This window comes from Triticum urartu, chromosome 3 (genome assembly GCF_003073215.2).
Source record: "Triticum urartu cultivar G1812 chromosome 3, Tu2.1, whole genome shotgun sequence".
Lineage (NCBI taxonomy): Eukaryota > Viridiplantae > Streptophyta > Magnoliopsida > Poales > Poaceae > Triticum > Triticum urartu.
In genome coordinates, this window is record NC_053024.1 from 3,441,040 (window position 1) to 3,454,440 (window position 13,401).

At 46.3% G+C, this 13,401-nt stretch overlaps 2 protein-coding genes across 2 annotated transcripts; both read right to left on the reverse strand.

Moving 5' to 3' along the window:
- Positions 1-1,848: 1,848 nt before the first annotated feature.
- On the reverse strand, positions 1,849-2,592 carry LOC125547472. Its single transcript, XM_048711332.1, has one exon. The coding sequence runs from the start codon at positions 2,498-2,500 to the stop codon at positions 2,087-2,089; it is 414 nt and encodes a 137-aa protein (XP_048567289.1). The 5' UTR covers positions 2,501-2,592; the 3' UTR covers positions 1,849-2,086.
- Positions 2,593-6,278: 3,686 nt separating this feature from the next.
- On the reverse strand, positions 6,279-12,519 carry LOC125543165. Its single transcript, XM_048706418.1, has 2 exons — positions 12,419-12,519; positions 6,279-6,813 (listed from the first exon to the last, which is right to left on the reverse strand). The coding sequence occupies exons 1-2, from the start codon at positions 12,517-12,519 to the stop codon at positions 6,279-6,281; spliced, it is 636 nt and encodes a 211-aa protein (XP_048562375.1).
- Positions 12,520-13,401: the final 882 nt, after the last annotated feature.

Here is a 13,401-nt window from a genome sequence, read left to right on the forward strand (position 1 = left end):
CATCGACGACATCCGCAACATGCAACTCCAATATCATCTTCTCCTCCTCAATTTTTTTTATTTTTTCCTTCAACAAATTGTTTTCTTCTTCATCTAAATTTAACCTCTCGACAATAGGGTCGGTTGGCATTTCCGATTCACATACATCCTAGATAAATAAAATCTATGTCACGTTGGTCGGCATAATTTTCATAAACAATAAATGAACCAATAGTTATAAAGATAATATACATACCAAATCCGAATCATAGACAGGATGAGGGCCGACAGGGGCGGATACCAAAACCATCGCACTATATAAGATGCAATAATAAATGTAAGAAAATGATACAAGTATCTATCTAAACATACAAGTAAGAATATTTTTCCTTTCAGAAAGAAGATAAGAACAAGAGGCTCACCACGGTGATGTCGGTGATGAGATCGGCGCGGGTGATCGACGGCGGTGAAGACGGGGACGGGGCGTGACGGACCGCTAAATCTAGACAAATCTCGAGGAAAATGGAGCTTGGAGGTCGAGCTTCGAGAGGAGAAATCTTAAGTAGTGTGGCTCGGGCATTCCATCGAACACCTCATGTGCATAGGAGATGGGCTAGAGCACCACAAAGCCCTCTCCCCCTCGGCCAGAAAAAACAGAGCACTGTGCTCTGCTCTTGCGCGAGGGGGTATATATAGGCACCTCATTGGTCCCGGTTGATGACTTGAACCGGGACTAAAGGGAAGCCTTTGGTCCCGGTTCAAGCCACCAACCGGGACCAATGGTGGTGGGCCAGGAGCGAGGCCCATTGGTCCCGGTTCGTCGCACCAACCGGGACCAAAAGGTCCAGACGAACCGGGACCAATGGCCCACGTGGCCCGGCCGGCCCCCTGGGCTCACGAACCGGGACCAATGCCCACATTGGTCCCGGTTCTAGACTGAACCGGGACTAATGGGCTGAGCCGGCCTGGACCATAGCCCTGTTTTCTACTAGTGTATGGACTTGTCTCTTTTAACTTCAAAAGCCAATGTTTCATATTAAAAAACAATAATTTCCAACCAAAATATTGCAGTTTTCTATTACATTGCCACCAACATTCAACTAAATCTATCACATATGCCAACCAAGCCTACTGTCAACTGCAAATATCTTAACTTCCAACCGGAACAAATATGAAATCTGAACTCAACTGTCCTAGCCAAAAATGCCAAAACTAAAAAAATGAAGATACATGCTGCATCCACTTACTTCTCATTGCCAGTGAAGCACTGCAGGTGGAGATGATGAAACCTGGTAGCTGATGTGTGAGAACATGACAGTTCAAACATGACATCTCCAAAAGATCACAGTTTTAACATGTGTTGCTGCAAATTGATGTGGTCTTTCAGAAGTAAGATGCAGATACGACATCACCTTACAGAATGAGTTCTGAGGCTGAGATAGCCATGGCTGTCTGTACAAAACTAGATAGCAACAGATTAATCTAACCAAATTGCGCTGAATAGGTGCTTAACATGGAGTAAAATGTCCATGCAAAAAAGGAAGTACAAGTAAAGAGAGAGTACACATCGCTGAAGATGTTCAGGATGTTTGAACGCAAACACGCTGATGTTGAAGTGGCTAATCTTTACAGGCCTTGACTTTGGTAGAAAATTTGATTATATAAATGTGTGGTTGAAAGCATTCTAATCATCAGCAGAAGGTGATTTACATAGAAAAGTACAGTCCCCTCAACAATGAAAGAGAGGAAACGGCATGGCGAAGGTCCACATCACCATGGCGCAGGTGCACATCACCATGAAGTACTTGGATGGACAAACTGATGTATATATGTCAATGGACACACACTAGCTCTATGGAGAAGGAACAATGAACAACCATAATTTCATCGTATTAACTATGTATTTTTTCCTTTTTCCATATCATTATTCAGTATAAATAAAACAGAATGCAAATCCTCAGCTGAAATGCCGGAGGTGATACCACGAGCCTTTCCTCCTATGCCATCCCACAGAACCAGGTCACGGCATTTACAAAACTCTACGCACGACCACATCGGCCATGTTATTTGCTATGCAAGGCAACAACCGATCGACTACATGTTATTCCTAGGCATGGTGGCACCCTTTCTTCTTGCAGTTGTTGTTGCAGTCCTTGTTACAGGTGGGAAAGCACTGGTCGAAGATGCCGCGCTTGCAAGAGTCGCAAAGTTGGATGGCGTTGGGGACCCCCTTGCAACCACTTTCAGCTACAGTGTTGCAGTCACAAGTGCAGGTGCCGTTGCTACTGCAGCAGATACCATTTGCAGTGCACTGCTGCAAGATATTTCTACGGCAGCCCTCCTGAGGGCCGCCGCCACCGCTGCTGCAGTAACTGCTGCAGGAGGTTTTAACCTCCGCGGTGCAGTTGGCACGGCATTGCGGGTCACAGTCGCTGCATAAAGGCCTCGGATGCCCCAGGGAAGACATGACCAGCATGGAGAAAACAGCAGCAGCAAGAAGAGAAGCCCCACCTGCAGCCATTGTTGCCCAGCAAGCTTTGTAGCTAGAGAGAGAGAGAGAGGTAAATTTGTGGAGCAAGAGATGGTCTCAAGATAAGAGATGTGAATAAGCTAGCTGGTGATTAAATGATGGAGCGGCTGATGGTATTTATAGGCTAGCTAGCTTCGAGTGGAGCGTACCTACATAGATCTAAACTTGAGTACGTAGACCTACTGTAAGCTGCTCCATTTAACAATTTAGCTAAAAAAATGTTACAAGTTGGCTTCACCTCTTCATTAATTGCATGGACTGTCAATGGGTCGGATGTTATCGGTCATTTCTTTCTTCCCGTGGAAGAAAAGAAAGCCGAACAAAGGGAGTAGTATTACAAAGGCTTGGTAATTAACACTGCCTTGGGACATACTCCCTCTGTTCAAGTAATTTGGGAAGGAGGGATTGTATAAGAATGACGAATTTTCGGTTAAATCCATGTATTTGGATGTTATTAAATCTAGTGTGATTCCTAGATCGAAACATGTTTGGAAAGTCAAAGTTCCTTTAAAGATCAAAGTGTTTATGTGGTTTGTGCATAAACAAGTTATTTTAACGAAGGATAACTTAGCAAAACGCAATTGGACAGGATCTACCAGATGTAGTTTCTGCGACCAAAACGAATCCATCAAACATCTCTTTCTAGATTGTCCCTTAGCAAAAATTTTGTGGCGTTCGGTCCACATTGCTTTTAACATTACACCACCCAACTCCATCATTACGTTATTTGGGACATGGTTTGATGGGATAAATTTTGATATAGCGCGACACATTCGTATGGAAGTGTGTGCTTTATTATGGGCAATCTGGAATTACAGAAATAATTTGGTTTTTAACAGAACAACAAATACTCATTTTTTGCAGGTTATATTCAGAGCCACGGCGTTGATCCGTATGTGGTTGCTACTCACTCCGACGGAGGCCAGGGAGCGTTTGGTTACTGCGTCTACCCGATGGGAGATGGTAGCTCGGGGTATTTTCAACCGGTTTGGATGGCAGTCATGTAATAGGATAGGAATTTAGTGCTCTTATCCTTCTTTGCTAGCCGGTTGTGGCTTTTTACCTTTTTTATTTCAAGACTTGGAGACCTCTGTTGGATATTTTGCTTTTAATAATATTAGCCGTATGCATCATTCAGATGCAGAGGCTGGGGCATTCCCCTTTTCAAAAAAAAAATGCACTAATATGTTTAGGACTTTGTTTTACTGCATATAATAACAATCACTTCACTGGCTGGCCTGGCACATCGAATTTCAACATCAACTGAATGCACAAGCTTTGGTACCTTGAATTAGTAATGCTAAACCTAATGTTTATCATATACGGAAATTGTACTGATCTCCTCCCACGTACTACAGGCTGCAGAAGGGGGCCACTTCCCAACTGAGGGCCAACCAAAAACTGACACGTCTAAGTGTAAAATTAATTCCTTGGATGTAGCATTGTTCTTGTTTTACTACCAAAGCATTTGACTTCTGACAAGATCTAGATTGGTGAGGCTACCAAGTAAATGGGCACATTAATTAATTGCTGGTACTATCCAGATTTGCATGGATTGGCTTTGGTTTGGTCTTCTCTAGCCAAAGTCGCATGGTCTCTATATTTTGCCAACTTGATTTACGTTCGTTAATCTTGTATAGTAGCTTCGTCCTGGTTTATTGACCTCCTTTGTATTTTATACTCAATTTTAACAATAAATTTGACTGACAAAATATATGTTATATGTCACAAAATTTATATTATTGGATTCATATTTAAAAGATGTTTCCAATGATAGTATTTTTGTGGTATATAATTTATTTTTGAATAGTTCAATCAAATGTCAAATTCTGACCTAAAATACAAGGGGACTAGTAAATTCGGATTGAGGTAGTACTTGCTAGTAGAACGGCCATGAACTATATAGTTAACTGCCAATAGGAACGCGCACAGGCAAGGCGTGTTCGTCGGTGCATCATTCAATCTGTAAGCATCCTTGTGATTCATAGGTTCCATCATCCAATGCGACATGCATCCATCAGGACTGTGACATCAACTCGAGTGGAAAAGATTCCTACTAACATGCAACTCGAGGGTGCTTGACTAGTCCTACCTCTCAGATGCATGAACTGACTTAACTTAATTTGGACTTGAGCAGCCCAGCGTGCATGTGACGGAGATTCCTTTCTTACCAAAAATTTACCCAGCTGATGCTGATCATATAGGAAATAAACCTTGCTGCTTCAGTAATAGTTTAGGTTTTGGTGTCGTTTTCGTCAGTTCCGTCACTCAGTTTGTTATTAAAAATGCTCTTATATTTTGGGAAGGAGGGAGTAGTTCTGGTTAAGCATGAAGAAACTTAACAACCTGGAGCGAGTCTCACACACTGTTGATCTGCAGGTGGGATGGCACAAATACTATGGATCATGACAGCGAAGGACACTCAGAGACGTTGAAGATGATCGCTTGGGCATGGCGTGACTCCGCGAGGCCAAGCTCGCAACCCTCACCAAGCAGTACACTGAAGTCATCACTCATGAATGTTGGCACAAGTCTATAGGCCCATGCACGTCGCCAACTAACCACGACCAACAATCAACTAATAAAGTAACAACTACAAATATATTTACCTTTACTATTGAAAGTTGATACGAAGTGTATCTGGACATGGCACTCCCACCACCTAAATTTTATCATTCAACAATGATTTATAAGTTGGTCAGGAAGAATAATTATGTACAATTAAGAACAGAGAAAGGAACAACCCTATCATGTTGAGACCGAAACTGTCGACTAATCCCGGTTGCACATACACTTGGTATGAACAGTAAAATACAATAAAAATCTGAATTTTTGTCAACAAACTTTTCTTAGTTTTTCCCCTGCAAAAAAATTGCTTATGTTTTAACCTACTTGCTCATTTCGTGATGATGATCTGGGAAAAGAAAGAAAAATAAATTTTTTGCCTAGACATTAAAATGTGTTTTCATCATGACATTGATGATTTGGCAAAATTCAGGGTTTCTTTCCTGAAATTGTTCGACAGCTTGCTAGGAAAGAGAAGCCTACTGTGATGCAAACAGAGCACATAGGCCCCAGGCTAAGTTATGATTTGCTTCTGGGCCTCCTCCCTGGGCGATGTGGTACCAAACGGTAATATGCCTTGTATGCCCAAGGGCGAAGCTATGTCTCGCTTCGTGCGATACAGAAGCTAGTCTCGCCTGAAGTGCATGAGACTGGACCGGCCGCGGGAGGCCACAGCCTCAAAGCTCTCGCTATTTCTGTTTTCTTTCACATTTTTTTGTTTGTACTTCTAAATATTCTAAATATTACAGAAACACTTTATTTTTTTAAAATGTTAATCATGCATTAAAAAATATTACAGAAACACTTTATATTCTAAATATTCTAAATAACCCTAAAAAATCTAAATATTCTAAATATATATATATTACAGAAACACTTTATATTTTTAAAAATGTTAATCGTGCATTAGAGAATGTTAAATGTCTACACCAACCTGCTAGAGCTTATTATCGGGCAAGGACACCAGAATTTTTACTAGAAGTAGAAGAGTTACACAAAGTTCGCGAAATGATCACAAGGGTTTATGCAGTAAGAACAGGCAAGCCTTTTTGGGTTGTATCCGAAGACATGGAAAGGGATGTTTTCATGTCAGCAGGAAAAATATTGTAGGAACACTTTACATTATTCTCTTTTTTTTTCTCGACAAGCAAAATATATCTATTACTGAGAGGAACAGACAAGCCGAGAAATGATCTATTATAGATCATTTAGTGAGGAGCAGGCAGATGAGGTCGCCGGCGAGGCCGCAATGCTCCGTCGTCTGACGGTCCATGTAGGCCATGGGAGACGCTTTGTGGACCGCCTTGAATGCGTTCTCGCATGTATCTCCTGCGCCCTTCGCCTCAGACACAATCTTCAACACATCAGCGTAGTCCCCAACGTGGAAGCTAGGGCCGGCGCCGTCGATGAGGTTGGCTGCAACAAGGACATGTGCCTTGACACATACATGCCACACTGGTGCCTCGGGTGTGCCCTGGTGTTTATAATCTAGGTCACAGATGGCCGCGGTGTTCTTTCTGATGGTGTCGGTGGCGATTTGCAGAGCAATGTTGGCGAGGTCATGCTCGGTGGATGCTTGGGCGCTCTTTGGGTTGCCCCTTAGCACGGCCATGCACAACGCAAAGTTATTGGTCTTCTTGCATGTGCGAGCGATGAAGTTGATGTCGGCGTGGGTGGCGGGGAGGCCATAGGACATGGCGGCAACTACAATGAGAACTATAGCTAAGGATGTTGCAATGCTTGCCGTTGTAGTTTACACTTTGTATGAACCTAGGCATTGCTGTGTTGATGTAATACATGGCGACTCTACATATCTATATATACACGGCACATGAGAGAAAATCATACTGATATGATACGCCTTAATGATGGTCTATTTGTTCTTTTTGCTAAAGGTAAGCGCATATCAAATGTGTAATAGTACCTGTGAATCAAATAGTGATGTAGTTATTAAATGTAGAATAAATGCATCAAATCAACAAATAAGTACCCCTACTTTCAATGAGCTTAGAATTCCCAAATTAATGTATCTTCTTTATGAGAGGAAAGATAAATTAATCTTTGATACTCCATAATCTAGATAGCAACAGATTAATCTAACCTAATTGAGCTGAATCGGTGCTTAACATGGAGTACATGTATTGAGGTGGCTAATCCATAGTTCCATACAGGCCTTGACTTCGGTAGAAGAAACGGTCCTCTAAATGTGGGGTTTCAGGAATTATAATCATCAGTAGAAGGTGATTTACATAGAAAAGGACAGTTTCGTCAACAAGGAAAGAGAGTTAACGCCACAGCGAAGGCGCGCATCACCTTCCAGTATTATTGGATACTAGAGCGACTGAGGGAGTCCTGGACTAAGGGATCCTCGGGCATCCGGCCTGTTAGCCAAGGGCCTGACTGATGGGCTGTGAAGACACGAAGGACGAAGACTGTACCCGTGTCCGGATAGGACTCTCCCTGGCGTGGAAGGCAAGCTTGGCGATCAACTATGAAGATTCATTTCTATGTAATCGACTCTATGTAACCCTAGATCTCCCCGGTGTCTATATAAACCGAAGAGTTTAGTCCGGAGGGGAGATATTCATTACCATAGTCATACAGGCTAGACTTCTAGGGTTTTAGCCATTATGATCTCGTGGTAGATCAACTCTTGTAATACTTATATTCATCAAGATCAATCAAGCAAGAAGTAGGGTATTACCTCCATAGAGAGGGCCCAAACCTGGGTAAACATCATGTCCCCTGTCTCCTGTTACCATCGACCTTAGACGCACAGTTCGGGACCCCCTACCCGAGATCCGCCGGTTTTGACACCGACATTGGTGCTTTCATTGAGAGTTGCACTGTGCCGTCATCAATAGGTCTGGTGGCTCCTTCTATCGTCCATAGCGACGCTGTCCAAGGGGAAACCTTCCTTCCCGGACAGATCTTCGTGTTCGGCGGCTTCGTACTGCGGGCCAACTCGCTTGGCCATCTGGAGCAGATTGATAGCTACGCCCCTGGTCATCAGGTCAGATTCGGGAGATTGAACTACGTCACAGACATCCGTGAAGACTTGATCTTCGACGGATTTGAGACCGCGACGATCACTCCCCCTCGCTCCGATAAACATGACTTAAATCTGTCGTCGGACCACATCCAGGAGATGGTTCCTGTAACTACTATGGCTTTAGATCTGGAGCAGATCGCGCCATCCGAGGCCACAGATTCCGCGACGTTGGAGCCGCACACAGACTCCACACCTTGCAATATCTGCATCAACGGAACTCACTCGTTTTCGGCTATAAGTTCCAAACCACGTACGCTTGCGGACACTGAGCTTGATCGGTTATCGATTTTCTAGTTCAGCGCCGCAAATATCTTCCAACACTCGCCCTTGGGCGATGTGCTAAACTCATTAAAGAACCTGTACTTGGCGGGGGACTCACATCCGAACTATGTCCGGTTCGAACTAGGGGCTGATGATGGAGAATTTTTCTACCCACCCGCCACCCACTTCATAGCCACTATCGAGGACTTAACCGACATGCTTGATTATGGCTCCGAAGATATCAACGATATGGATGACGATGCCGACAAGGCGCCAGGCCAAGACCCTCCATTAACTGGACGTTGGACAACCACCTCTTCGTACGATGTGTACATGGTTGATACACCTAAAGAAGCTAACGATGATGACAAAGAAGATCCAATCGAGAATAAACCTCCTGAGACATAGTCCAAGTGCCGGCGTCCTCGGCGCCGTTCTAAGTCATGTCGCTCAAAAGACAGCAACACTAGCACTGGAGAAAATAATACTCCAGACGACGCTGAAAACAATGAAGACCCTGTTGGAGCAACATCCGAACAGGTGGAACAAGAAAACGGGCAAGCCAGCCGCCATGCCCAACGACTCGGTGGACGGTAGTTATCGTCCACTCTCCAAGGATGAGGAGAGCCTCAGCAACGACGACTTCATCGTGCCTGACGCACCCCTCGAGCAGGAGCGCTTCAAGCGCTAGCTAATAGCCACTGCAAAAAGGCAGAAGAAGAAGCAACAACAGCTTCAAGCTGATCAAGACCTACTCATTGAGAGATGGACTGATGTCCTGGCAGCCGAAGAATACGGCCTCAAGCGCCCAGCCAAGAGTTACCCGAAACGCAGACTGCTATACCTCAGTTAGATGAGGAGGCGCCGAAGCCCATACCTCCCTCGCGCAATGCGGACCGACCATCACGCGGTCGGGAGAGTGCGGCGGACTGACCACCACGCGGTCGGGACAAAGCGGCAACTCTGGCCAAACAGCAGCCCGCCCCACCACCACGTAAAAACAGAGACAAAACAACTCGGGATTATACATACGACCTTCGGCAGGACCTGGACAGTAGAGCAGGACACACCAGAACAATCTACGGATCGCGAGGACGTTCTTCGACGCACGACGATGGCTACCCATTTGGACGTGGGAAACCTAGTCACGCCCAGGCCGATAACTGCAGATGGACTCCATCGGAGTTACGTCGCGACGCGGCCCGATATAGAGGCGCCGCACACCCTCTTTGCTTCACTGATGAAGTAATGGATCATGAATTCCTCGAAGGGTTCAAATCCGTCAATATGGAATCATACGACGGAACAACTGATCCCGCGGTATGGATCGAGGATTTTATTCTCCACATCCATATGGCCCGTGGAGATGACCTCCACGCCATCAAATACCTCCCACTAAAGCTAAAAGGGCCAGCTCGGCACTGGTTAAACAGCATGCCTGAAAATTCTATCGGCAGCTGGGAGGACTTGGAAGAAGCCTTCCTTGACAAATTCCAGGGTATATATGTCCAGCCACCAGACGCCTATGAGTTAAGTCACATAGTTAAACAACCTGAAGAGTCAGCCAAAAAATTCTGGACTAGGTTCCTAACCAAAAAGAACCAGATCGTCGATTGTCCGGATGCCGAAGCCCTAGCGACCTTTAAACATAGCATCCGTGACGAATGGCTCGCCCACCACCTCGGCCAAGAAAAGCCGAAGTCTATGGCAGCCCTCACAATACTCATGACCCGCTTTTGCGCAAGTGAGGATAGTTGGCTGGCTCGCAGTAAAAACACAACCAACGAGGCAGGCCCCACCGAGGCCAAAAACAGCACGGGCAAGCTCCGGCGCAATAGACACAAACGCCGAAGCAATGGCGATAACACCGATGACACTACAGTTAATGCCAGATTCAGTGGCTCCAAGTCCGGCCAGCGGAAGAAGCCGTATAAAAGGAACAGTGAGGGACCATCCAGCTTGGACCGCATACTTGATCGTTCATGCCAGATACATGGCACCCCGGACAAACAAGCCAATCATACCAACAGAGATTGTTGGGTTTCTAAACAGGCCGGCAAGTTAAACGCCGAGAACAAGGAAAAGGGATCACAGAGTGAGGACGATGACGAAGAGCCCCGGCAGCCGAACACTGGGGGGGCAGAAGAAGTTTCCCCCTTAAGTCAAAATGGTGAACATGATATATTCTACACACATCCCCAAAAGGGAGTGCAAACGCGCACTCAGGGACGTCTATGCGGTAGAGCCAGTCGCCCCAAAATTCAATCCATGGTCGTCATTCCCGATAACCTTTGATCGTCGAGATCATCCAACTAGTATCCATCATGGCAGTTCGTGAGGTTGGCTGCAACTTCCGAAGGTTGTCTTCGGTTCAATCACACTGGAGGTTGTCTTCGGTTCCCCGGACAACTTCCGAAGCGAAGAGCTAATCTTCGATTTCGTCCCCTTCCGCAGCACCTACCATGCACTGCTCGGACGAACCGCGTTTGCTAGATTCAACGCGGTGCCATACTATGCTTATCTCAAGCTCAAGATGCCCGGTCCACGCGGCGTCATAACAGTCAATGGAAACACGGAACGCTCCCTCCATACAGAAGAGCACACCGCCGCCCTAGCAGCAGAGGTACAGAGCGGCCTTCTCAAGTAGAACCATAGCCGGCTGCCGAGCCCCTGGATATCATTAAGAGGGTCCGGACTACACTACAACAAGACAACTCGGCTCGTCAAGAGCTCGATTAGCAATTCGGCCTCCGTCCCAGTCCCGATGAGGTAGTGGCATTCGTACCACACGTACATAATTACGCACTCAAAATTTCATGGGCATCGACGGAGGCACAACTAGCTTGTGATCCACAGTTCGGCTAGACCGATCCCGGACTCACATATACCTTCACTATTTCCTTTTTCCTTTTTTCAGGTTTCTTTTATACATGCCTCCTTTGACGGCCTGATTACTGGTGCTGTCAAAGTATAAGTACACAAGAATGGCAAGAAGCACAGGCATACATGGGAAGCTCTAGAGGTCAGCTCAACGATTACTCCACCTGTTTTCAGGACCCACACGCAGCTCGCCTTTGGTTGTGGCATGTTAAATAGCCGGTTGCTTATCGCACTATTTGTATCAATGCGCTTTGACGCATTAATCCAATTATAATGGAAACAGCTCATGGCCCAAGTTCAAGGGCCCTAGATATTACCTCTGCTCTATTCTGTTTTCCTTTTCCCATTAATTACTTATCTTATAGCACCCGTACACTTTGGTACGTTTCATATTTGCCAGGGGCTCCCCATCGCCCCATAATACGGCAACAAAGTCCGAACACTTCTTATAGATAAGTTCGGCACCCTGAATTTAGCATTATATGCATTGGCTCCGAATCATGTCTTTGGTCAATAGTTGGGTTGCCCGGCTCCTGTGCTAAATATCTTACATTCCGCTACATCGGCTAGGGTAGTAAAGGGAGAACTACTGCGATTGTGCCCTGGTTTACCCAGATGAGCACCTCAGTAGAGAAAGCCGAAAACTGACTGTCATGATGTGGCGAGAGCCGGTCAGCTGTTCGGAGGTTGCAAATCATTGGAGATTTCTCCCGCATTATGCGAAGGATTGGTACTTCCCGATCAAGGCGCCTATAGCACCCTGGTTTGATACTAGGGGCTGCGCCAACATTTTTACTTGTCTAACTCTTATGGCTAAGTGAGGGCGTTAACGCCGCATAGTCTGATTGCCTGGTTCGTTGCACCAAACAAATCCTTCAAGGACCATATAATTGGATCAAGATTGTTTAGATTCCATCCTGAACACCTCCGTACTACCTACGTGAGGGCAGAAGTCGACGACTAGCCAACCCTTAGATTTAATACAACACAGCCGCACAGGAGGTGAAATTTTCAAAACATAAATCATATTACATAACAACTCTCTCTCATAATACAGGGCAGGGCCAATTTGAACACATTCATTCAAATATGATGTCTTGTGAACACTGTGTCGCTACAATACGGGACCCCTCCAGCACGTCCCCAAATACCGCTCCGGTGTGCGGTACTCTTGGCCTTCGGACGGCCCTTCGGTCACGAGCTTGAGGGCGTCCATCTTCGCCCACCACACCTTCACTCGCACGAAGGCCATCTACGCGCTCTCGATGCAGGCTGATCGCTTGACGATGTCCAGCCGAGGACAGGCCTCCACCACCTGCTTCACGAGGCCGAAATAACTGCTAGGTATAGCTTCGGCTGGCCACAGCCGGATTATTAAATCCTTCATGGCCAGTTCGGCCACCCTGTGCAGCTCGACCAGCTGTTTTAGCTGATCGGTAAAGGGTACCGGATGTTCTGGCGCAGCGTATTGCGACCACAACAGCTTCTCCGTGGAGCTCCCTTCTTTGGCTCGGAAGAACGCCACAACATCGGACGCGCTGCGTGGCAGATCCGCAAAGGCCCCTGGGGAACTCCGAATCCGGGTTAGTAAAAGGTACTTCATCTCCGCATACTTGCTTTGCATGTTAAATGCCTTACCCGCCGCAATCTTCTCGGCCTCCTGGACCTCCTGCAGGGCGTCCTGGTCCTCATTCCGTGAGGCCTCCGCACTCTGACGAGCCTTGGCGAGCTCGGTCTCTTGAACCGACGCCTCGCGCTCCAAGGTCTCACACTTCTTCACCACGTCCTGGAGCTCCTGCTGGACCTCGTTGACCCGGGCCTTGAGCTTCTTATGGGCGGCTTGCTGCTGGACAACCTTCCCCTCGGCTTCGGCCAGGGCCTTTTTCAGGGCCTCGACCTCGGTCGCCGCTCCTACACATATTATGACACTCCGTTCAATACACACCACTTATTCTTTCCAAATACACAACAAGTCGTTACACACCTTGCTTCTCCCAGAGCTGAATCCTCACCTCGCCGAGCTCGTTCTCGGCCCGCTACAGCCTCTGCTTCAGTTCAAAGACTTCGGCAGTATGCGAGGTCACGGCCAACAGCGACGCCTGCTTATTCATACATATTAAGTTAGTCTCCTACA